At 45.4% G+C, this 26,213-nt stretch overlaps 1 protein-coding gene across 1 annotated transcript; it reads right to left on the minus strand.

Annotated features, from left to right (window-relative positions):
* Positions 1 to 2,080: 2,080 nt before the first annotated feature.
* Positions 2,081 to 21,271, minus strand: TNFRSF1B (TNF receptor superfamily member 1B). Its single transcript, XM_058161405.1, has 10 exons — positions 21,143 to 21,271; positions 13,369 to 13,474; positions 11,696 to 11,824; positions 10,484 to 10,633; positions 7,029 to 7,122; positions 5,924 to 6,099; positions 4,664 to 4,738; positions 4,121 to 4,158; positions 3,734 to 3,962; positions 2,081 to 2,773 (listed from the first exon to the last, which is right to left on the minus strand). Exons 1-10 carry the CDS (start codon positions 21,209 to 21,211, stop codon positions 2,505 to 2,507), a joined length of 1,335 nt encoding a protein of 444 aa, XP_058017388.1. The 5' UTR covers positions 21,212 to 21,271; the 3' UTR covers positions 2,081 to 2,504.
* Between the last annotated feature and the right edge of the window lie 4,942 nt (positions 21,272 to 26,213).

The following is a 26,213-nucleotide window of genomic DNA, read 5'->3' on the forward strand; positions in this document are numbered from 1 at the left end:
TGCCATCTTTGCCGTGGAAAACTCGGTCTTTTTAAAGTAAGCAGCGAGTAGCTGAAAGAGGCATCGTGCAAGCTTTGTGGTTTCCCACTCTCTTATTTAAAATAAGACTTTATTCAGCAAGAGTACAAAAATAGGACAAGATTAAAAAAAGTGAAATGAAAACTCGGCTACTATTTCGGCTGCAGAAATCTGGACAGTCATAAGGGGGCAGCAGAGAGAGAGAGAGAGGGACGTTTACGGCTTATCTGAAATTTGGCACCGCCGTAAACTGAGATGATGAGATTTTTGGGGAGAAATTGTGCTTTTTTAAGACTGGTTTTTAAGAATGGTTGCAAATCGTCCCTCGGGGGGGGGTTAGAGGCAATTATTCCTTGAATTCAACGACAGGTGAATCCCAAAATTTTTGGTTGCCAAGCAAGGCAAGGGAGTCCTGCTCCATTTTACGACCTTTCTCGGCACCATCGTTAAGTGAATCACAGCGGTTGCTCGGTTAGTCACACGGTCGTTAAAGCGAAGCCGCCGTCCGTCCCCGCTGACTTGGCTCGTCGGGAAGGTCGCGAAACGCCAAATCGCGTGACACCACCCCCCCCGGGACGCTGCGACCGACGTAAATGTGAGTCGTTCGCGAAGTGTCTGAATTTTGATCATGTGACCACGGGAAATACTGAGACGGTCGTAAGCGTGAGGACGGGTCCTAAGTCGCACTTTTCAGCACCGTTGCGACGTCAGCCGTCGGTAAACAAATGGTCCCAAGTCGAGGACTGCCTAAATAGGTTTGTTTGTTTTTTTCCTTCGCAAACTTCCGTGCCTGCCTCAGTTTTTCACAGAGTTTCTTTAGCAGGGTGGAAGTCGCTGCCCGGAAAACCCTCCGTCGTTCTCATGACCTCTTCATGCCGGCGTCTTGGACGCTAAGTGGGAGAGGCTCCCCCCCGCAGGGGTCCAGGAAGTCCAAACTGTCTTCTACCTCCACCGCAATTGGCCGGCTCGACTCTCTGCTCATGGTGGTTTCTTCCTGCGAGAGGTGGGTGTCTGGGGGGTGTCCGGCTTCGGCCCCCCTCGAGGGCTTCAACGCCGGAGAGTGGCCTCCGTTGCAAATGCTGACCACGCAGCTCACGTTCACGTGGGTTTTCCCGTTTCCCACAATCCCTGCGGGAAAAGGAAGGAATGTGTTATAAATAAGGAAGGAAGAAGCAAAGAAGGAAAGAGAGAGAGAGAAAGAAAGAAAAAGCAGAGAAAGAGAGAAAGAAATAAAAGAGAGAGGAAGGAAGGAGAGAGAGGAAGGAGGAGAGAGAGGAAGGAAGGAGAGAAAGGAGAGAGAGAGAGAAAGAAAAAGCAGAGAAAGAGAAAAGGAAGGAAGGAATGTGTTATAAATAAGGAAGGAAGAAGCAAAGAAGGAAAGAGAGAGAGAGAGAGAGAAAGACAAACTGAGAAAGAGAGAAAGAAATAAAAAGAGAGAGGGAGGGAGAGAGAGAGGAAGGAGGAGAGAGAGGAAGGAAGGAAGAGGGAGAGAAAGGAAGAGAGAGAGAAAGAAAAAGGCAGAGAAAGAGAAAAGGAAAGGAAGGAAGGAAGAAAGAAATGGAGAGGAAAAAACAAACAAAACCCAACAACCACCAAGCAAAACCTGTGGTTTTCTATCTGCCATCTTTGCCGTGGAAAACTCGGTCTTTTTAAAGTAAGCAGCGAGTAGCTGAAAGAGGCATCGTGCAAGCTTTGTGGTTTCCCACTCTCTTATTTAAAATAAGACTTTATTCAGCAAGAGTACAAAAATAGGACAAGATTAAAAAAAGTGAAATGAAAACTCGGCTACTATTTCGGCTGCAGAAATCTGGACAGTCATAAGGGGGCAGCAGAGAGAGAGAGAGAGGGACGTTTACGGCTTATCTGAAATTTGGCACCGCCGTAAACTGAGATGATGAGATTTTTGGGGAGAAATTGTGCTTTTTAAGACTGGTTTTAAGAATGGTTGCAAATCGTCCCTCGGGGGTTAGAGGCAATTATTCCTTGAATTCAACGACAGGTGAATCCCAAAATTTTTGGTTGCCAAGCAAGGCAAGGAGTCCTGCTCCATTTCGACCTTTCTCGGCACCATCGTTAAGTGAATCACAGCGGTTGCTCGGTTAGTCACACGGTCGTTAAAGCGAAGCCGCCGTCCGTCCCCGCTGACTTGGCTCGTCGGGAAGGTCGCGAAACGCCAAATCGCGTGACACCACCCCCCCCGGGACGCTGCGACCGACGTAAATGTGAGTCGTTCGCGAAGTGTCTGAATTTTGATCATGTGACCACGGGAAATACTGAGACGGTCGTAAGCGTGAGGACGGGTCCTAAGTCGCACTTTTCAGCACCGTTGCGACGTCAGCCGTCGGTAAACAAATGGTCCCAAGTCGAGGACTGCCTAAATAGGTTTGTTTGTTTTTTTCCTTCGCAAACTTCCGTGCCTGCCTCAGTTTTTCACAGAGTTTCTTTAGCAGGGTGGAAGTCGCTGCCCGGAAAACCCTCCGTCGTTCTCATGACCTCTTCATGCCGGCGTCTTGGACGCTAAGTGGGAGAGGCTCCCCCCCGCAGGGGTCCAGGAAGTCCAAACTGTCTTCTACCTCCACCGCAATTGGCCGGCTCGACTCTCTGCTCATGTTGGTTTCTTCCTGCGAGAGGTGGGTGTCTGGGGGGTGTCCGGCTTCGGCCCCCCTCGAGGGCTTCAACGCCGGAGAGTGGCCTCCGTTGCAAATGCTGACCACGCAGCTCACGTTCACGTGGGTTTTCCCGTTTCCCACAATCCCTGAGGGAAAAGGAAGGAATGTGTTATAAATAAGGAAGGAAGAAGCAAAGAAGGAAAGAGAGAGAGAGAAAGAAAGACAAACTGAGAAAGAGAGAAAGAAATAAAAAGAGAGAGGGAAGGAGAGAGAGAGGAAGGAGGAGAGAGAGGAAGGAAGGGAGAGAAAGGGAGAGAGAAAGAAAAAGCAGAGAAAGAGAAAAGGAAGGAAGGAATGTGTTATAAATAAGGAAGGAAGAAGCAAAGAAGGAAGAGAGAGAGAGAGAAAGACAAACTGAGAAAGAGAAAGAAATAAAAAGAGAGAGGAAGGAGAGAGAGGAAGGAGGAGAGAGAGAGGAAGGAAGGAAGGAGAGAAAGGAAGAGAGAGAGAAAGAAAAAAGCAGAGAAAGAGAAAAGGGAAAGGAAGAAAGGAAGAAATGGAGAGGAAAAAAACAAAAAGAAAGAAAGAAAGAAAAAAGACAGAAAGAAGGAAGGAAGGAAGGAAAAAGAAAGAAAGAAAAAGAGAAAGAAAGAAAACAAATATTTATAGGTCAGCGTTGAAATGAGAGGTGCTTAGTGCTCTCTGAGCTTGGTGGTTTTCTCGCAGACGTTTCATGACCAAACTAGGTAACATCATCAGTGCTAATGTTAGTTCTAGGCCTGATGATATTACCTAGTTTGGATCATGAAACGTCTGCGAGAAAACCATCGAGTTCTGAGACCACCAAGGACCCCACTGTCTTCCTCCTCCTCCTCCCCCACCCCCACCCCCACCTCCTCCTCTCCACAAACCCCATTCCCTTCCAGCATGGATGACACTCCCTAGTATGGCCATGAAACGTCTCCAAGACAAACTCAGGGCGCGCCTGCGGGCCCCACAATCCTAGACTTTACAAGGACCCAGCCTGGCCTGATGCGACTCACCACCCCACAAATGGAGCTGCCCCCCCTCCACCTCCGATCTAACCCCCCTCCCAGGGGTCTCACTTGAGTCTGCTGCGCTGTAGCATGTCCTGTCATTCAATGATCTCTGTTGCACATCATCCATTTCCACCTTGGGAGCGTCTCCGTTGTTGGTTTCGCCGGTTTTCTCAGGCCCGGCTGGGCTGTCCCAAAAGCTGGAGGGGGACGGCCGCAAAAGACTGTCCTTCTCCTGCCCCACAGCCATGGGCTCCTGAGGCCACTTCACCGGGAACTTTTCGGCAGGCGAGAACGGCTGGAAGGAAACGGAGAAGCCGAACGTCATTGGTGGATTGATCTGCTAGGACCCCAGACCCAAAATGGGGACCTGGCAGCCCATTTTTCGCTTTTGGTGTCTCTGACGAGGAAGCTGTCCAAATTCTGTTTTTCAGGCCCAAAGAGGTCAATGCTCACCTGTTTTTTCTCCTTCCATATGGGGGGACACTTTTGACCTGCCAGAGAGAAAATTAAATGTTGGAATATATATATATATATATATTAGGCAACAACTACAACAATATTCAGCCACTAGATGGCAGTGTTTTCAGGTTTGGATCTACTACTCTATGTTCCTTTGTTCTAAGTAAACTTTCCTGTTACTGTTACGCAGTAAAGCACATGGTGACTGTACACCCCATTTGATCTTTAGTGCTATATATATATAAACAGAATTTCTAACATTAGAACTTGACAGAAGTGGAAGGGACCTTTGGAGGTCTTTTAGTCCAACCCCCTGCTCAAGCAGGAGATCCTATACCATTTCAGACAAATGGTTCCCCAATCTCTTCTTAAAAACCTCCATTGTTGGCACATCCACAACTTCTGGAGGCAAGTCGTTCCACTGGAACAATTCATCGGAGCAAACTGATTTTATTTAAAACCGTAACAGTAATGAAATAACATGCCAAGAGAAGTCATTTATTCTGCCTTTTTTTTTTTTTTTGAACCTCAACTTACCACTTTTTCTAAAAACAATGAAGCAAATGAGGGCCGCTAGCACCACTGGAATAGTTGTCATGCCAACAATCCGCCCTGGACACAAAACACAGAGATAAAAATGCACAGTTGGGAAGACCAAGACATGCTAAGAAATTGCAATTTTCGCTGGCCTCCTCTATTCTAAGAAACTGGGGGGTGGGGGGAAATTGGGTTAAAACCAGTGGAAATTTTTGGGGGAAGTTTTGGTTATTGCAATATATCGTATTTAAGCTGTGAAACCTCTAAACAGCCACCAGAGGGCAGCAGAGAGACATTGTCCTTGGCTATGGTCTCAGGTTGTCCTAATTCCTCCAGCATCTCTATGGCATCTCTAGAATACAGGTAGTCCTCGACTTACGGCCACAAGGGAGCCCAGAATCTAGGTCGCTAAGTGAGACATTTGCGAAGTGAGTTTTGGCCCATTTTACGACTTACTTGGCCGCATTTCTTAAGCGAATCACTGCCTTCGTTAAATTAGAAATACCGTTGTTAAGTGAATCGGGCTTCCCCGTGGACTTTGCTTGTCGGAAGGTCGCAAAAGGGGATCACGTGACCCCGGGACGCTGCGACCGTCATAAATATGAGTCAGTTGCCAAGCATCTGAATGTAAATCACATGACCATGTGGACTTGGCTGGGGAATTCTGGGAGTTGAAGTTCACAAGTCTTAAAGTGACTGACTGGGGAATTCTGGGAGTTGAAGTCCATAAAAGTGACTGGGGAATTCTGGGAGTCCATGAGTCTTAAACTAGCTGGCAGGGGGAATTCTGGGAGTTGAAGTCCATAAGTCTTAAAGTGACTGACTGGGGAATTCTGGGAGTTGAAGTCCACAAGTTTTACAGTGATTGATTAGGGAACTCTGGGAGTTGAAGTCCGTAAAAGTGACTGACTGGGGAATTCTGGGAGTCAAAGTCCACAAGTCTTAAAGTAGCTGGCAGGGGGAATTCTGGGAGTTGAAGTCCACAAGTTTTACAGTGATTGATTAGGGAACTCTGGGAGTTGAAGTCCATAAGTCTTAAAGTGACTGACTGGGGAATTCTGGGAGTTGAAGTCTTACAGTGTTTTACAGGAGTTTTACAGTGATTGATTAGGGAACTCTGGGAGTTGAAGTCCATAAAAGTAACTGACTAGGGAATTCTGGGAGTTGAAGTCCACAAGTCTTAAAGTTTGGAGACCCCTGCTCTAAACGAAACCCACCTTTAGAACGAAAATACCAACAATTTCTCTCCCTGTTGCTCACCAATCTGTGCCGATAGATCCTGCCAGTTGAAGGTTGGTCTCTCAGTCCCAACATGCCACGGTAGCGTAGTAGTTGTGAGTTGCGGAGAAGTTGTCGCAAAGTTGTCAACCTGCCCACCTGGATTGCCACAAACTGTGTCGTGGGTGCTGTTTCCAAGAACGAGCGCGGACTGACATCTTGTAAGGGGAACAAAAACAACAACAACCACCACCCAAATGAACAAGTGAAGTAAACTTCACTGGAGGACTTTCCAGACAAAGGTCTCTGTTGTGCAAACGTGGCATTTTTATGACACAACTTTTCTTACCCTCAGAAAGTTCAACGGTTATTAAGAGGATGGAGGTGTTTCCAGTAAGGAGGCTAGGTACTGCATCTAGAGGTCATCTTTCTCAACCCCAGGGGTGCAGTCCAATTTTTGTTTTAGAACTTTTATTCTATTTTCTCTTCCCTATTTTCTATCCCATCCCATCCCATCCTATCCTATTTTCTTGTTTTGTTCTGTTGTTCTCTTCCCTTCTTATTTTTTCTTCTTTATTCTATTTGTCTATTCTCATCTCATTTTCTTTTCTATTTTCTCTTCCATTTTCTATCCTATCCTATCCTATCCCATCCTATTTTCTTGTTCTGTTCTGTTGTTCTCTTCTCTTCTATTTTCTCTTCTATTTTCTATCCTATCCTATTTTCTTGTTCTGTTGTGTTGTTTTCTTTTCTTTTTTTCTCTTCTATTTTCATTTCTATTTTCTATCCTGTCCTGTCCTGTCCTATGCTATGCTATGCTATGCTATGCTATGCTATGCTATGCTATGCTATGCTATGCTATCCTATCCTATCCTATCCTATCCTATCTTATTCTATCCTATCCTATCCCATCCCATTTTCTTGTTCCTGTTCTTCCCTTCCCTTCCCTTCCCTTCTCTTCTCTTCTCTTCTCTTCTCTTCTCTTCTCTTCTCTTCTCTTCTCTTCTCTTCTCTTCCAAATAATACTAAATAATTTGATGTCTTGGAGGGGCACAAGACTTATTGTAGTTCCCCCTCACCACAAGGGTTTCAAAGCAGGCTCCCTTTCCCCCAAAGCTCTTTATAAACAGCACAACCACCAACTTACATCCGGTGAGGGGTGCAGAAATTCTGGTGAGACTCTTGATTGGAGAAGGTGCCCGGTTGGCACGGGCCACATTCCACATCCGTTTCTCTGCTGCCTGCAAAAAAACGAGATGTTCTCAAAAGCCTCGCCACTGGCTGGCCGCAGTTGGAGGAGTGCAAAGGGAAAGGAGAGGAAATGGCTTTTAAAAGTTGGACAGACACTTTGGACCCCACCAAAAAAATGCTCGTCTTGCTGGAAATACAACAATGTGAGGAAATGAGGAGCACACCACATTATTTATATGTATGTATGTATGTATGTATGTACACGAGAAATGGCAACACAATGGCCTCCTATCTCAAATGTTCCTGGCTTTCGTCTCTCAACAGGTAACCTTCAATTTATATATACTCCTACCCTCAAAACTCCTATGCAGAAAATATATAGAATAGAAAAGAAAAGAAAATAGAATAGAATAGAAAATAGAATAGAAGAGTAAATAGAATAGAATAAAATGTAGAATAGGATAGAAAACAGCACAGAATAAAATACAAAATAGAATAGAATAGAGTAGAATAAATGAAGACTAGAATAGAATCTGAACAGAACAGAACAGAATGCAGAAAAGATGTAGAATAGAATAGAAAATAGAATAGAATAGAATAGAATAGAATAGAATAGAATAGAATAGAATAGAATAGAATAGAAAATGTAATAGAAAATATAATAGAAGAGTAAATAGAATAGAATAAAATGTAGAATAGGATAGAAAACAGAATAGAATAAAATACAAAATAGAATAGAATAGAGTAGAGTAGTATAAATGAAGAATAGAATAGAATAGAATCTGAACAGAACAGAATGCAGAAAAGATGTAGAACAGAATAGAAAACAGAATAGAATATAATAGAAAATATAATAGAAGAGTAAATAGAGTAGAATAGAATGTAGGATAAGGTAGAAAACAGAATAAAGTAAAATACAAAATAGAATAGAATAGAATAGAACAGAACAGAACAGAACAGAATAGAATAGAATAAACAGAGTTGGAAGGGACCTTGGAGGTCTTCCAGTCCAACCCGCCGCTCAGGCAGACAACATCATTGGCTCGATGGTTAAATGACTCTCTTGCTTGTTTATTTGCTTGCCTTTCCAGCATATTCTCTCCAACGCCAAAGTTCAAAAAGCGTAAACGTGTCTTCCGTCCTGCTTATTTTTCTTTTCTTTTCAAAGTCCAACTTTCACTTCCACCGAGTGTGCCAGGGAATCACACCCACCTATGCGATTGTAATCTTCCGGATTCTCCCTTAAGCTCAAATTTGGGGCGGATAGAACGTCCAATGACGCTCAAGCTATAACATTTCTTCACACCGAAGTTTTAGAGACTTCAAAGCTATTTATTTGTGGGGGTTTCATTGCATTTTCTCTGCACATTTTGAAAGCTGATCTGAGTTGCGACCGATGGGCGCGGAGCATAGAGTGGATAAATACGTACCCCTGACATTTTTCTGGTATTTTAAAAAAAAATTATTATAGTTTATCATATTATTTTCTGGAGTCAGCCTGATTTCTCTCGATACCACGTTTTGGGAAAACACAGCTAGTCCTCGACGTATGACCGCAAGGGAGCCTGAAAATCTCCGCCGCTAAGAGAGACATTTGTTAAGCAAGCTTAACAACGTTTTACAAACGTACGTCTCCTGCCACGGTTGGTAAGTGAACTTAGCAACAGGGTTGCTTCACGCAATCCCCTTTTTGCGACCTGCGGGCGAGCCAAGTCGATAGGGAAGCCGGATTCACTTAGTGACCGTGTGATCAACTTCACAGTGGCACGTGATTCGCTTAACAACCGTTGGCAGGAAAAGTCGTAAAACGGAGCACTTCCGAACGGTCTCGCTTAGCAGAGAGAAATTTGGGGCGCCTCTGTCGAGTCGTAAGTCGAGGACTACCAGTATACGAGCTGAAATCTAGCTACTTCTTTGGCTAGTCTAAATTTTTAAAGCTGAAGCCCAAATCTGCTTGGCTAACATCCCATCGTCTTTGTGCCAAAATTCCCGGCCTTTTCCTGCCTTTCTCTAAACTTCCTTTTCCTGACGATAAAATTTTGTTTTGAATCAGGAACTAAGCATCACGATTAAACACTTAACGCTTCCCTGCAGGGCCATTTATAGGAGCAATTTCTCCTGTCACACTTTCATATATATATTTTTTTAAAATTGAATTCATTCCTTTTTGGAAAAAAAAGGAAAAATGTCAAAGAAAAGGCTATGCTAGGAAATCTAAATAATTTGTACCTTTTCTGTTTTTATCGCCCTGCGAGGATTTTGCTCCAATATTTTTGCTCTCTGAGCCTGGCTGTTTTCTTGTAGATGTTTCCTAACCCAATTAGGTAGTATCATCAGGGCTAGGATATTATTATTATTATTATTATTAATTATATTTGTATACTGCCCATCTCCCGAAGGACTCAGGGCGGTTCACAGCCAATAAAACAACAGAAAACATATAATACATATAAAACAGCAAAAAGAATAGACAATTAAATTCAGTTGATGCCTTAAAACTTTTAAATACAAATTTAAAACCCATTTAAACCCCTGATTTAAAAACCCCAATTTAAAACTACGTTCAAGCTAGTCCTATGAGGATGATGTTACCTAGTTTGGGTCAGGACCCCACAATCTTCCTCCTCCTCCTCTCCCTCCTCCTCCCCCTCTTTCTTTCGGCACACCCTACTCCTAGCACTGATGATGTTCCCTAGTTGGGTCATGAAATGCCTGCAAGACTGAGTTCAGAGAACACCAAGGACCCCACAGTCGTTTTCCTCCTCCTCCTCTTCCTCCCTGATAACACTTCTAGCACTGATAACATTACCTAGTTGGGTCATGAAACGTCTGCCAGAATATCACCAAGCTCAGAGAGCACCAGGAACCCCACAGTCCTCCTCTTCCCCTCCTCTCCCTCTCTGCAAACTCCACTGCAAACTCCTTCCAGCACCGATGACGTTCCCTAGTTGGGTCCCGAAACGCCTGCAGCAAACCCACCCAGCTCCGAGACCACCAAGGGACTCCCCATATTTCACCCCCCACCCCAGCTACGAACATCCCCTTTTCAAACAGAGCAAGATCTCGCCCGATCTTTATTTATTTTATTTATTTATTAATTAAATTTTTATACCGCCCTTCTCCTGAAGGACTCAGCCAACGATAAAACAAAATATATACAATTAAAACAACATTTAAAACATAGCAAATTATAAAGGCTGATAAATTAAAATTTAGATTTTAAATTTTTTTAAAATATTAATAAACCCCAAATTTAAAATTCTACATTATTATGCCAGTCCCGCTTGAATAAATAGGTGTGTTTTAAGCTCACGACGGATCTTGTTTTGCAACTTGGCAAGAAACCCGCCCGCCCCTCTCTTTTAAAATGTTGTGCCCTTCGATGGGCACCAACCCTGCCTCCCAACCTACCCTGTCGGAGCACTCCGTAGCCCATCGTGCAATTCCGGTAGGGCTGGCAGTGGTAGCATTTCTCGGAGACCAGCAAGCTGCAGAAGTGGCCCGATGGACACCAGCAAACTCGGTTCTGGGTGTTGGTGCACTTTTTCTCTTCCACGAATTCTGTTTCAGAAAAAAGCGGGTGGGTTGTTAGGGGGCAGAAAGGGGCAGAGGGGGTCCATCGCCCTTCGTTGGGGGTGAGGGTGGGGGCTCTTTAAGGCCTTCAGAACCTCGCCATCCCGAAGTTCCACGAAATTCCACGGAAAAAAAACGGGAACTTATGACCGTTCGTTACACTCACGACCACTGCAGCATCCCGCGGGGGTGTGTGTCAGGTGATCGGCGCAGTGATTCGCTTAACAACGGGGGGGGGCAAGAAGGGCCATAAAGCGAGGCAAAGGTCGCTTTAACAGTGGTCTCGCTTGGCGACAGAAATATTGGCCTGAACGGTGGTCGTAAGTCGAAAGAGAAAGTCGAAGGGCAAAGATAGGATAGTGTTTGCTCATGATCTCCTCCTCCTCTTTTCTCCTTCTCTTCTTCTTTTCCTTCTCCTCTCCTTTTCTTCCTCTTTCTCTCCTTCACCTTCTCTCCTCCTCCTCTCCTCCTCCTCCTCTTCCTGCTCCTCCTCTTCTCCTTTCCTTCTCCTCTCTTTCTACCCTTCTCTCCTTCTTTCCCTCCTCCTGCTCCTCTTCTCCTTTTCCTTCTCTCCTCCTCCTCCTTTTTATTTTATTTTATTATTTATTTATTTATTCGATTTTTATACCGCCCTTCTCTCGAAGGAATCAGGGCGGTGTACAGCCAAAAGTAAAAAACAGACAATACAATATATAATTTAAAATACAAATTAAAAAACTTATTTTATAATTGGCCTTAAAAAACTTTAAAATATATATAATATATATATCTATATATATATCCTCCTCTCCTCCTTCCCTCCTTTTTTCCTCTTCCTGTCCTCTTTCGCTCCTCCTCCTCCTCCTCCTCTTCCTGCTCCTCCTCTTCTCCTTTCCTTCTCCTCTCTTTCTATCCTTCTCTCCTTCTTTTCCTCCTCCTGCTCCTCTTCTCCTTTTCCTTCTCCTCCTTCTCCTCCTCTTCCTGTCCTCTTTCTCTCCTCCTCCTCCTCCTCCTCCTGTTTTCCTGAAGCTTATGCCCTTCCTCCGGCTATGCCACCTGCCCTCTGCTTACCTTGTTTGCATTGTGGCGAACAACTAAAACACCTCCTGGCTCCACTCCAGCCCGTGTTGTACAAGCCTTCCGCGCAGGGGACGCATTGCGTGTTGACACTGCTGTTGCACTTCTGAAGTACACGGAAACCTGTAACGGAGAAGGGGAAAACCCGGCCTCGAACCTGTGTCCAGATATAGATTCAGGAAACTCTGAAAGGAGTCTAGGGTCTCTCCCCTTCCATGACTGGGTCTCCCTCCTCTGCAATTAATTGTTCATCAATGAAACACAATTAAATAAGAACAATTAATCAGCGGAACGGCTTGGAGTGGGTGCGGTGGCCTAGAGGGGGAGCTCTCGCCTCACAATCAGGAGGCTGTGAGTTCAATCCTAAGTAGAGGCAGATATTTCTCTCTCTCTCTCTGGGCACAATGAGAAATATATCTGCCGAACAAAACTCCGCACCGGCAACAGGAAGGGTATCCGGCCAGTAAACATTCAGCTCCAATCAATTGCCCAACGCTCCACCCCACAAGCGATTATGGGGTCGTTAAAAGATGATGAATGATGAATCAACGGAACGGCTTGCCACCTGGAGTTGTGGGTGCTGCATCGCTGGACGTCTGCAAGTAGTCCTCGACTTACAACAGTTCATTGAGTGGCCGTTCCAAGTTACAATGGCACCAAAGAAAAAGGATCATAGGACCGTTCTCCACCCTTACGACCGTTCCGGCATCCCAATGGTCACCTGATCCAAATTCCCACGCTCGGCGACCGACGGTGGCAGCGTGTCCCCCAATTTCCCCCTTTCGGCGACCTTCTGACGAGCAAAGTCGAGGGGGAAGCCCAATTCGCTCAACAACCATGTGACTAACTGAACAACTGCAGCGATTCGCTCAACGATGCAGGCGAGACAAGCGGTAAAAACACCCAGCAGCGCAAAAATCCCAGCCTCCGTCGCGGTTGTCTGCCGAGGACTAGCCGGAACCGCATTTTTGTTTTTTATGGTGAGAAATGTGCGTAGGTCACTCACAACCTCCTGACGCACAATTGTGATTTCAGTGCGATGGTTCAGCTGAGCGACACTGTTGTGGTCCGTCGGCAGCAGCAATGAGGCTGAGGAAGAGCGTGGGACAGTCCTGGAGGCTGGGGAAGGCCCAGATGAGGGCTCTGCATCGGAGGCGGAGGTGGGGTCAGGGCCATCGGGGAGTGAGGTGCGGACTCCGGAACCTCCAGAGACTGATAGTAATACGGCAGAGGAACAGGAGGAGCCTGTTCCTAATGCACGCATGAGAAGAGCTGCCACAAGGCAAGAGCAGCTCAAGCAGAGAGGACGACTCGGGAGTAAGGCCAAGAGATGATTGGCTCCTCCCATAAGGCTTAAAAGACCAACAACGGCATTTGAGCTTTGCCGGAAAACAACGTTGTAGCTGCGTCTTCTGCTTCGTCTACTTCTTTGTTTTTGTGGTTTCTGGACGTTTGCCAGGAAGGGCCTTTGGCAGTTTGCCTAACTGGACTAAGGTTTGTGAGATAACTGAGGAATTTGTGTCGGGAGGCATTTGTTTTACTTTGAGTGGAACGACGCTGGGAATGAAGTAATTCCCAGCTGTTCGATTAAAGTTTGTTTTTCCAAGGACTAAGTTTATTACTTGGGTCTGGGTCACAACAGACACCTCTGGAGCTCGGCGGCCTACCTGGAGCGCACAAACTGCAACATTTCTGGATGTTTTCTTCGTAATATTCTTCTCTAGGGTTGAGGCACCGAGACTCCTGGGTGGGGGTGTAAGGCGGCACCTGAGCCTGCGGGAAAGGAGACGAAAAATAAGTTTGCAACCCGGTGAGTTTGCTCACTGCTCCTTACTACCACCCTAGCTAAGAAGCTGGGAGGAAAATTCTGTTTTTTTCAAGAATTTTCCCCAAGGCAAAAGGATTTCTTTTGATCCTTATTTCTTATTTTCTCTCTCCCCCCCCCGTTTTCTTTTAAGGACTACAGGCCATCCCATTCATTTAATGACCGTTCGACGTTACGACGCCACTGGAAAAAAAAGGAGCGTTTTTCACACTTACGACTGTTGTGACATCCTCATGGTCCAAATTTGGATGCTTGGCAACGGTTTTGTATTTACGACGGTCGCAGCCTGCCCCGGGGTTCCCCCCGACTCCCCCTTTCGCGAACCTTCCCACGAGCGAATTAAAACGGGGAAAGCCGGATTCGCTCAACAACCGCGTGGCTAGTTTAACGACTGCCGCGATTCGCTTAAAAACGGTGGGAAGGAAAGTTGTCAAACTCGCTCTACGGCGGTCTCGTTTTGCAACAAAAGTATATGGCTTGATCGTGGTCGTAATTCGAGGGCGACCTGTCATTCGGGCGCATTTGAGTCCCTTAATTCTGGAGTTGGAAGCAAAAGGGAAACTGAGGCGTTTTTCAGAACCATTTCATTGTTCCTCTCAGCAAACGTTTACCAAGTTCCTGAGAAGCCACAAACACAGGAAATTTCTATTTTTTATTATTTTGGTGCAGGCGGTTGGGCAACCTGTGGGAGGCTCTGTTAATTTCCTTGATGGGGACAGACAGTCCTCAACTTACGACCAGAAATGAGCCCCAAACTTATGCGGCTAAGCGAGACGTTTGGTTGAGTGACTTTTACCTCGTTTTCACTACCTTTCTTCGCCACCGTCGTTAAGTGAATCAAGTTGCCTTGTCAGAAGGTTGCAAAAGGGGACCGTGTGACCCCGGGATGCTACGACGGTCGTAAATGCGAGCCAGTTGCCAACCACCTGAGTTTTGATCGCGTGAGGTTGCTACCAAGGTCGTAACTCTGAAAAATGATCCTAAATTCACTTTCCCCCCCCCCAGAGTCCGTTGTAACTCCGGTCACTAAGCGAACTGTTGTATTTATTTATTATTTATTTATTTATTTGATTTTTATATCGCCCTTCTCCCGAAGGACTCAGGGCGGTGTACAGGCAGAATAAAATGAACAATACAAAATACAATTAAAACGGAATTTAAAAAACTTATTCAAATTGGCCTGAAAATTAAAAAATTTACCAAACGCTAAAACCCCATTTAAAATTAATATAAATTTAAACATTTAAACATTTAAATTTAAATGGAGAACTGCCTGTACTCAATGAATTAGAAGTTTCTCCAACTCTGAAACAAACCAGTTTTGGTCTTCCTGGACAAAGCCAAGCATTCGTTGGCTAGTTAGAAGGAAAACCACCAATCGTGGTTTGCTGTAACGTAACCAGAGAGAGAGAGAGAGACAGAAATCCATCCAGGAGATTTCAAAATCTTTAACTCTGGCCTTGAACCCAGTCGGTTGTCTGAATCCAAGGCGGGTTGCTTAACGCCCGTTCGGCTTCCCTCTTTTTGCAAAACATGGTTTGGTGAGAAACCACAGCCTGACGAATCGATTCGATTTCCAAAGTCAAATTTGCGGCGTTTCTGCACTAAAGCCCATCGCTGTGCTCGGCGGTGTCACGTCACCGATCAAATCAAGGTGACGATTCACCCCAAAAATAATAATAATAAAAAAAATCTAATCAGCTGGAGCAGGGAAACTTGTGGGTCTCCCCCCTCCCCACACGGATATGAAGTTGCTGACTTCCTTGTCTAAAGTTCATCCCATAGTTATCGCTTCTGCTGCGACGTCTCCCCCTTTTCTTCTCGGCGAATGGATGAGTCACGTTGCACAACCGCCCAAAGGAACTGACACGGCTTATGGCCGTCACACGTTGCTTAAAAATATAGATATATTTATGTATTCCTCAGCTTCCTCAAATCTGGGTTCCTTAATTTGACTCTCCTAAACTTTGAAACGACAGCCTCCACCACCAACCATTGCTTGGTATCTTTTCTAGGATGCAAGCTAACCAAGGAGAGATGCAAACTTAGAATTAAAGGAGAAATTTCCTGATCATCATCTCCTTCTTTTAATAACCCTATAATCCCTTGCGCGGGTGGAGTCTGGACAACTGAATGGAGCTGGCAGAATGTTTTACTGGCCAGATGCCTTTCCTGTCGCCAATGCGGAGTTTTGTATTTAAATACCCTGTTTCCCCTAAAATAAGACAACCCCTGATAATAATCCCAATCGGGCTTTTGAGCGCACGGCTAATAAGGCCAAGCGCTTATTTCAGGGTTCAAAAATATATATATATAAGACAGGGTCTTATTTTCGAGGAAACACGGTAGGTAGATGATAGATAATAGATAGATAGATTGATTGAATATAGATTATAGATAGATAGAAAGAGAAAGAAAGAAAGATGGATGGATGGATGGATGGATGGATGGATGGATGGATGGATACATAGCTACCCTGTTTCCCCTAAAATAAGACAACCCCTGATAATAATCCCAATCGGGCTTTTGAGCGCACGGCAATAAGGCCAAGCGCTTATTTCAGGGTTCAAAATATATATATATAAGACAGGGTCTTATTTTCGGGGAAACACGGTAGGTAGATGATAGATAATAGATAGATAGATTGATTGAATATAGATTATAGATAGATAGAAAGAGAAAGAAAGAAAGAGGGATGGATGGATGGATACATAGCTACCCTGTTTCCCCTCAAATAAGACATCCCCCATAATAAGCCCAATCGGGCTTTTGAGTGCCTGGCAATAAGGCCAAGCGCTTATTTCAGGGTTCAGAAAAAATATAAGACAGATAAAAAAAATTTTTTGGGGAGGGAGGCCCAATTGATGCTCGGGAGACGCCACGATAGTTGACGTCGCGACAAAGCCTTAAACCGTGGTCTGTTCCGGCAAGCTCTCCCCTGATTTATAATAAGAGATTAACGCGTTCTCTTTCCACTCTTCTGTGAAACTGACAAAGTTCGTCTTTTTTGCAAAAAAAGAAAAGGCGTCGAGGCGGCTACAGCTGATTGTGGCTTTTTAAGTTTCCAGCGGCTGCAATAACACTGTTGGGTTGTGTTTGCTTTTTTTCTTTTTTCCAAAATAGAGGCTAACCGTAAACGTGAGAGTCACACTTCACCCGTGCTCTGAGTCAGGCTTCCTGTAATCTTGCGCATATAGTGTTACCACGTAAGCCACGTAAGGAGCCCGCCTGCGTGAGTTTCTCCACACACGAGCCACGCAACGCCTCTTTCTGCCCCGCTCTCGATGGAAAGAAATGGAATTAGTATTAATACGCAAGGCAATAACTTTTATGAAGGATTTGCTACTGGAATAGCATAACGTAACATAATAACAGAGTTGGAAGGGACCCTTGGAGGTCTTCTAGTCCAACCCCCTGCCCAGGCAGGAAACCCTACACCATTTACAGCAGTTACAGTATAAAGAAGAAAAGTGAAAACACGTAGAAAAAACCACGATGTACAAAAATGATCACCATAGGAAAAACGAGATACGCTAAAAATGATCCCCATGTCAGTGAATTCTTAGTTGGGTAACCTTTAGTATGAATTACGGCCTTACAACGTCTTCCCATGGAGTGAACCAAGTCTTTGAGTTCTGCAGCTGTGATCATGTGAAACCAAGATGGAATGATGGCTTCTATTAACTGGGTTTGATTGCTGGCTCGCGTCTAACTAACAAGTTTCTTTAGTCAGAAAATCCATAGATTTTCCATTGGGTGAAGGACTGGGCTCTTCCCGGGCCATTCGAGCAGTGGAATAGGATTATCTTAAAACTAAAACTAAAAAAAAAAAAAGTGGTGTTATTAGCCATCAAACCTCAAAAATACACTTTCCCCAAAAGGTTTCCACAATTTTGGCCACTACTGTAGATATCTGTGGTCTCTTCTCAAAATCTATATATACTATACTATATATTATATTATATTATATTATATTATATAATACTATACTATATTTATATAGTTATAAATATATATATATTTATATATATATATATATATTTATAACTATAGTTATATAGTTATATACATATATTTATATGTATATATATATTTATAAATACATATATTTATATATATGTAGGTCTTTGGTTGTTCGGGTTTTCTCTCGCGTAAAATTGGAAGTGTCTTGGCGACGTTTCGACGAAGTCTCATTCGTCATCTTCAGGCTTCAGCTTCGTGCTTCTGGGAAGGCTTCAGCTTCGTGCTTTTGCTCCCAGAAGCACGAAGCTGAAGCCTGAAGATGAGGAATGAGACTTCGTCAAAACGTCGCCAAGACACTTCCACCTACTGAGAAACCCGAATAACCAAAGACCTCATATAAACACCCGAAACCTCAGAAAACATATATATATATATATATATATATATATATATATATATATATATATATATATATATATATATATATATATATATATATATATATATATATATATATATATATATATATATATATATGTCTTTGGTTGTTCGGGTTTATATATAGTTATTTTATGTTAATGCTTGTGTATGCTGTTGTGACAAAATAAAATAAAAATTAAAAATATCTATCTATCTATCTATCTATCTATCTATCTATCTATCTATCTATCTATCACTAGATAGAGAGATAATAGAGAGCTAGCTAAATAGCTAGATAGACAGATGATAGCTGTGCTGGCTAGGGAATTCTGGGAGTTGAAGTCCACCCATCTTAAAGTGGCTAAAATCGAGAACCGCTGCCCTAAAATGATCCCAGGGAGATTAAATTTTCTGCCTCTTCCAAGTTTAACAAAAGCCTTTTTGATCACAAACCAAAAGAATAAAAACCCACAGGGGGAAATTAAAGCCAGGACTCCTTCACCTGTTGGATCTGTAAAGTCAGAGACTGTTCTCTCTAGATTTAAGGGGAACCCCTAAGGTCATCAAAACAAGGAAGCATCAAAGAGGAGCAGACTTTGATTAAGGGAAGCTGCGGAGTTTCCCGTTCTTTGAGCTGGTGCCAGCAACGACATCGGCTAAGAAAACCCATCTGTTTTCCAAGACGAGGCCAAAAAACGTGGGCACAGGTTATCAATCTATAAACCAAACTCGGTCAAATCTGTTTCCCTGGCAAGGTTTTTTCAGAAGTGGTTTGCCATTGCCTGCTTCCTAGGGCTGAGAGAGAGTGGCTGGCTTGGGGCGGTCGGCTTCTTTGGGCCTACAGCAGCAGGACTTGAACTCGTGGCCTTCTGATTTCCAGCTGGTGCTGTCATCAGTATGGGACACCAAACTGTCTCTCCCAAATTATAACCAATGTCCATTGGAGAAAAATACCCAGCAAATGATCCATTAAGATCATTAACGATATATATCAGTGTTTCAATATTTGAGGGGCTGCTGCCCCCCAAAAAGAGGGGGTCCGCCTCTTCTCCAAAGCAGCCGAAAGAAGCAACGGATGGAAAACTCATCAAGGAGAGAAGCAAGCTAGGAACTAAGGAGGAATTTCTGGATCGTGAGGGCAATTCACCAGTGGAACAACTTGCCACCAGAAGTTACGAATGCTCCATCACTGGAGGTTTTTAAGAAGAGATTGGACGACTGTTGGTCTGAAACGGTATATAGGGCTTCCTGCCTGAGCTGGGGGTTGGACTAGAAGACCTCCAAAGGTCCCTTCCAGCTCTAGAGCATTCCCACAGTGATGTGATCAAAATTCGGACGCTTGGCAAAACCGACTCGTATATCCTCTTTGGCGACCTTCCGACCAGATTCACTTAACAACCGTGTCTTTAACCTAACGGCTGCAGGGATAACGCTTAATAACGGGAGCAAGAATGGTGGTCGAATGCGGTACAACTCACTTAGCCCCTGTCTCGCTCCGTGACCGTAATTTTGGGCTCTCCGTTGGGGTCGTAAGTTGAGGACTACCTCCGTACTTACGGCCGTGGCTGACTCCAGCATGTTATAAACCCATCCGACTTCTTTTCTGCAATGTTCACCCATCTGTCCTTAAAAACGGGGGAGGGGGAGGGAGGGGGAGAAGGTGATATGAAACCCACCTGCCCTTTAAAGGGGAAGTGGGGAGGGGGCTTTGCATGAGCCCCGCTTCCGGAGGGAAATTTCATTGGGGGTGGTGACACAGCCCAAAGGTCAGTGACACACAACTATGTTAAAAGTCACAACCCCAAACCCACTCACTCCCCAAGGTGTGTGGCCCACCCACGCTTAACATTAGTTCAAGAATATTAAATATTCCATTTTACAACCAACTGGCCTTGAAGGACGGTTGGCTCAGTCACCCCACACAGAATAACAGGGGGGGAAAAAAATAGAGCTAGAAGGGACCTTAGAGGTCTTCTAGTCCAACCCCCTGCTCAAGCCGGAAGCCCTGTGCCATTTCAGACAAAGGGTGTCCAATCTCTTCTTAAAAACCTCCATTGACGGAGCACACCCACAACTTCTGGTGGCAAGTTGTTCCACTGGTTAATTGATCTGGGATTATAGAATAAAAAAGTGGGAAGGGACCTCGGAGGTCTTCTAGTCCAACCCCTTGCTCAGGCAGGAAGCCCTATATACCGTTTGTCCAATCTCTTCTTAAAAACCTCCAGTACTGGAGCATTCACAACTTTCTGGTGGCAAGCTGTTCCACTGGTGAATTTCACACATTTCTGCCTTCTCCAGCCCCATTTCTGGGCCAGGAAAATCCAGATAGTCCTTGAGTGACAACAGTTCATTTAGTGACCGTTCAAAGTCAAAGAAAGCGATGCGGGAACCATTTTTCCACACTTAATGACCGTCGCACCCTCTCCAACATTCAAAAGGCTGGACCACTGACTCGCATTTACGACGGTCCCAGCTTCCCCGGGTGTTCCCCTTTTGCGACCTTCTGACGGGCCAAGTCAAGGGGGTGGGGGGCAGGGCAGCCAGCTTCACTTAACGACCGGCGGACTAACTCAACAACCGCCGTCCTTCGCATTAACAACCGAGGCAAGAAACGGGGCGGTAACGCGGGGCTAAACTCGTGTCTCGCTTAGCAACGTACATTTGGGGCTCCCTAGTGGTCGTCGTGGGGTGGGGGGGAGGAAAGTAACGCCCGTAGCTCGCAAGAAAACGGAAAGTCCCCCCAAAAATCGGAGCCCACGCAAAGCCGACCTTTTGACGCGCGGAAAATTTTTCACCCGCGAATAAGTTTCCCCTTGCCTTAGCGAATTTCTGCCTCTCCAAAAAACGTGCCCTTTTCTCCGCTTGGTCCTCTCTTTTTGGACAGCGGCGGAAAGGCAGTGGGAGGGGGGTTATATGAGGAGTGGTCGCGGGACAGCAAGAGGGAAGGCAGACCTCTCTCTCCCTCCCGGCTGGGAACGATGGGAGTCAGTATCCAGGAGCAGACCCCCTAACTAAGAGGAAAGTCCTCCCCATCCATGCCGCTTCTTAAAAAGTCCCCTTAAAAGACTTTCGGCGCCGGATGATGCGAGTTGTAAACCTCTCTCTATATCCTCCACCCACCCGCCCCCCAGGACAGGAGAAGGGTCCTGGGGGGGGACGGGACAGTGGGGCGAGGAGGAAAAGGGTTGGGGTCGCATGGAAGACGGGGGTGGGGTGAGGGTCCCTCCACTCACCTGCAGGCATAAGATCTCCAGCGCCCAACAAGCCAGCGCAGAAGCGTAAAGGTCCCGGCGCGCCTTCATTGCGCTTCGACAGAGAAAAGCGAAAGTGCCCGTCGGCTACTCCGACGTTGCGAGGTCGAGGAAGGCAAGGCGAGGGGCGGGCTCGGATGGGAAGAAGCCGGCCGGGGCGGGCCGGCGGACGGAGAGGATAGCACATATCCACCCCCATCCACCCCCAAATCACCAAGAGCTGAACCTTCCGATTTACTACGAGGGTGCGGTAAACACAGGAGGAAGGAATTCTTGCTCCGGGTTGAACTGGAACGAGAGAAAAGCTAAAGTTTGACAGCTAGGCAGGAAACCCCCCCCCCCAAAGGGACGAGTCCAGATTAGGGGAAACCTGGCGCAGAAACGGTCACGGTGAAAGGGATCTTAAGAGTCCTACTAGACGAGCCCTCAAACATCAGCCAGCAGCAGCCAAAAAGGCTAATATGATCCTCGGTTACATAAACAGAGGCATAGAATCACAATCAGGTGACGGGTTAGTTCCATTTTCCAAAGACTTAGTAAGGCCACACCTGGAGTGCTGCATCCACCTTACATAAAAAGATGTTGAGACTTTGGAAAAAGTGCAGCGAAGAGCAACTAAGATGATTAAAGGCCTGGAGATTAAAACGTACGAAGGACGGTTTCAGGAATTGGGTCTAGAGAAAAGAAGGAGGGGGGGGCGGGACGGACATGATGGCAGTATTCCAGTATTTGAGGGGCTGCCCCAAAGAAGAGGGGGGGTCAATTTATTTTCCAAAGCCACCAGAAAGCAAGACAAGAAACAATGGATGAAAATTATGAAAAAGAGAGAAACAACCTGGAATTAAGAACACAGTTCTCCTCCTCCTCCTCCTCCTCCTCCTTCTCCTTTCCACAAACCCCATTTACTTCTAGCACTGATGATGTTACCTAGTTGGGTCATGAAACGTCTGCAAGAAAACCTCCAAGCTCAGAAAGCACCAATGACCCTCCTCCTCCTCCTCCTCCTCCTCCTCTCCTCCTCCTCCTCCTGTCTGTTTTCAGGGAATTCAACGTATTACCCAAACCGGAGTCTCTTAAGAGACAAATCCAGGCTGAACCGCAGTCAACACCGATTTGTTGAGTGACTAAACTCTTCTGGGCCGGGTTCACACACCATGCTAAGCAGTAAAATCAGTTTACAAGCTCACATGGCCAACTTCATCCAAGCTACGAAGCGGGGCAGAAGTTAATATAATATAACAACAGAGTTGGAAGGGACCTTGGAGGCCTTCTAGTCCAACCCCCTGCCCAGGCAGGAAACCCTACACCATCTCAGAATAGAATAGAATAGAATTTTTTATTGGCCAAGTGTGATTGGACACACAAGGAATTTGTCTTGGTGCATATGCTCTCAGTGTACATAAAAGAAAAGATACGTTCATCAAGGTACAACATTTGCAACACAATTGATGGTCAATATATCAATATAAATCATAAGGATTGCCAGCAACAAGTTATAGTCATACAGTCATAAATGGAAAGAGATTGGTGATGGGAACTATGAGAAGATTAATAGTAGTGCAGATTCAGTAAATAGTCTGACAGTGTTGATGGAATTATTTGTTTAGCAGAGTGATGGCCTTCGGGAAAAAACTGTCCTTGTGTCTAGTTGTTCTGGTGTGCAGTGCTCTATAGCGTCGTTTTGAGGGTAGGAGTTGAAACAGTTTATGTCCAGGATGCGAGGGGTCTGTAAATATTTTCACGGCCCTCTTCTTGATTCGTGCAGTATACAGGTCCTCAATGGAAGGAAGTCAGGTTGGTAGCAATTATTTTTTCTGCAGTTCTAATTATCCTCTGAAGTCTGTGTTTTCAGTCAGTCAGAGGGTTATCCAAGTTCTGTCTGATATGTTGCCCAACCGCACCCAGACCAATTAAAAAACAGTAGCTTAGCACCGAACCGAAGTACGGGAAACCATTTGCAATGTTTGTTTTGAAAATACAGGACAAAATGCATATTATTCTTGGACGGAAATCGCTTTGGGAATGCTTGCATCCCCATTGTGCGCCAAGTGGCACAAAGCCAGACATTTTCGGATTTTAAGCACCGAACGGCGCTCTTATATCTTGCACGTGGTTTAATTTGGTCCTTTTGCTGTCGATGGGACCAGAGGTGGGTTTCAGCAGGTTCTGATCAGTTCTGGAGAACCAGTTGCGGAAATTTTGAGTAGTTCAGAGAACCGATAGTAAAAATTCTGACTGGCCCCGCCCCCATCGATTCTCTGCCTCCCGAGTCCCAGCTGATTGGGAGGAAATGGGGATTTTGCAGTATCCTTCCCCTGGATTAGGGAGGGAAGGGAGATTTTACAGTATCCTTCCCCTGCCACGCCCACCAAGCCACACCCACAGAACCGGTAGTAAAAAAATTTTTGAAACCCACCACTGGCTGGGACCAGACAAGCCTCTATGTACGACTGTAATTAAGCCCAGAATTATAGTAAGAAGTTGTTGTGGTCGTAGGTTGAGAGTTATCAAGTAACCGGGCCTAAGGCTTCCATATTTTTTGGCAACGGTCATTAAGCGAACATGGTAGTCGTCCCATGAATGCTGTAGTCCTTAAGAAAGTCCATTTTCCCCCAAAAACTGGCAAAAAACCCCAAAAACATTGCAAATTGCAATCGTGTGACTCCAGGACCCTGCCATATGGCCACATAGGTGAGCTGGCTGCCAACCGGGATCGAGAACGTAACAGTAACAGAGTTGGAAGGGACCTTGGAGGTCATCTAGCCCAACTCCCCTGCTCACGCGCAAAACCTGGGATTCGAATTGCCAAACTGCCGACCTTTCTGATCGATAAGCTCAGCGTCTTAGCCACCGAGCCACCAAGCCAGGCTAGTTCACTTAATCCACTAGTCACTTCTGCTTAGCTATGCCCTGGGGAGGGCCCAGTTTTCTCCCCTTATCCAGGGTTGGTGGGCCTTTTGAGCAATTTTGAGCTGGGATGTCCCTTTTTCTCCCCGGAATCTGTTTCTGCTGTCCTTCCTAGCACGAACCGGCTGGTTTTTCTGAGGTCCCGAATGAGGAAGCAACCCCCAAAGTAGGCGGGGAGAAAGAGGGCTTCCTTGCTTTTCGTTATGGGGCAATCCTCTTGCGCAACCCGTCAATGGGTGCCTGCTCACGTTTGCACCCGTCATGTGTTACTGCGTGCATCCTTCCTCTTGTCAGAAGGATATTTTGGGGGTGGGGGTAGGGGGTGCCCAACTCAAGACCAGGGTTGCCCAACAATAAATAAATAATTGGATCCCGGCCAGCTGCGAGGAAGGAAGAAATATCTACACCTAAAACTGTTTCCCCCTTGGGGTTAGCTACAGAGGAACGGGCTACAAAGGGGCGGTTTTATAATGGGAGCTCGTCCTGGGTGTGGAAGTGTCGACGTGCTGATTCTAGAGTGACCCTGGTATGTGTGTGTGTGTGTGTTTATTCTTGTGAACATGCCGTTTCTCTGGGAGACCTGATTGAATGAACTCTCGTGTTTGCAGACCTTATCCTTTGATATGTGGATTGGGTCTGGGTAACGTATTGGTGGGGTTGAGGAAGTTTGAGTGCTGAAAATGCTGATTCTAGGATGACACTTGAGGTGTGTGTGTAAGTACTGTGTATTCTTGTGAACATGCGGTTCCTCTGGGAGACCTAAATTAATTAACTTTGTCAATTAATTGTCCTTTGATATGTGGATTGGGTCTGGGTAACTTTTTTTTTTTTGAGGGGAGGGGAGTTCAGGAAGTTTGACAATCTGGGATGAACACACATCAGGACTACCCCCCCCCCCATGTAAAAATAAAACTGTTGATTCTAGGAGTGAGCCCCAGCTACAGGTTACAATGGTTTGCTTAGCAACCATTCAGAGTTACAACGGCCGTGAAAAAAAGCGACTTAGGACCGTTTCCCCACCCTTACGACCGTTGCCCCATCCTCAATTTGAATCCCGTGGTCAAACTTCGCGACGCTTGGCAACCGATTCATATTTAGAACGATCGAGGTCATGCCACCGTCATAAATATGAAGCCCCTGTCAAGCATCCAAACATCAATCGTGGGGAGGCTCCAACGGTCGTAAGTGCGAGGAACGGTCCTAATTCCCTTTTCTTCTGCGCCATGGTCACTAAATGAACCATTATTAAGTCAAGGACCACCTGTATAACGTACCACCTTAACGTACAGCACATTCCAGAAATATTTGCAGCCCGAAATTTTCAACTGAAGATCAAATAATCTTTACTTCTATCTTCTTTTCGGAGTTTTTCACTCCTCCCCCGCCCGCCCCCCCGAATCAGACCCCTCCTCCATCTTCTTAAAACTCCAGCTGGGGTGGGCCTGTCCACCCCCCCAACCCCCAATCTTGCAAGCAGACAATCTGGCGTGAACACATCAGAGGGAAACACACACACACACACCCTATGTAAAAATGGACTGTGACACCTGTCTCAGGTGAGCCAATCGGACATCTGCTGATGCTAAGGGCCAATTTGGCTTCCCAGTCTGGGAGGAAGCGGGACCACCAGTCTGGACCAAGGTAAGGGGGGGGGGGCGAAAGGAGAGGTCAAGATGGGTGGGTGGGTCGGAGAGTCTAGTGGGGGGAGCGCAGCGCTCTGGAGACCAACAGAAGTATCTTTAAACTAGTGCTGTGCCAGGAAATTCATCTGCATTCCTTCCTCTGCTGGTTTGTCATTCAGTTTGCTGAATTTTCGTAAGAGAAGGGAATTTGCACGAAAATTCTCCAGCGCAGGCATGTGTGCGTAGGTGAGCGTATCCTTGCACCCGTAGCCGTACAAGCATGTAAGTTTTTTTATTCAGCATTTACATCGTTCAAATCATTGTTACATTTTTGCGGCTTTCCGATAACCGGCATCTTTGATAACATCCATTTAATCTTTTAACCAAACTATATACATATACATTTTATATATGGCTAGCTAATTTCTATATTCATTACACTTCAGAGTTATCTATTACACATTATCTATTTCATTCCTCTATAATGACTTCTCTTACGTTTATACATTAATTTTACATTAATT

The sequence above is a fragment of the Ahaetulla prasina genome, chromosome 18, assembly GCF_028640845.1.
Source record: "Ahaetulla prasina isolate Xishuangbanna chromosome 18, ASM2864084v1, whole genome shotgun sequence".
Lineage (NCBI taxonomy): Eukaryota > Metazoa > Chordata > Lepidosauria > Squamata > Colubridae > Ahaetulla > Ahaetulla prasina.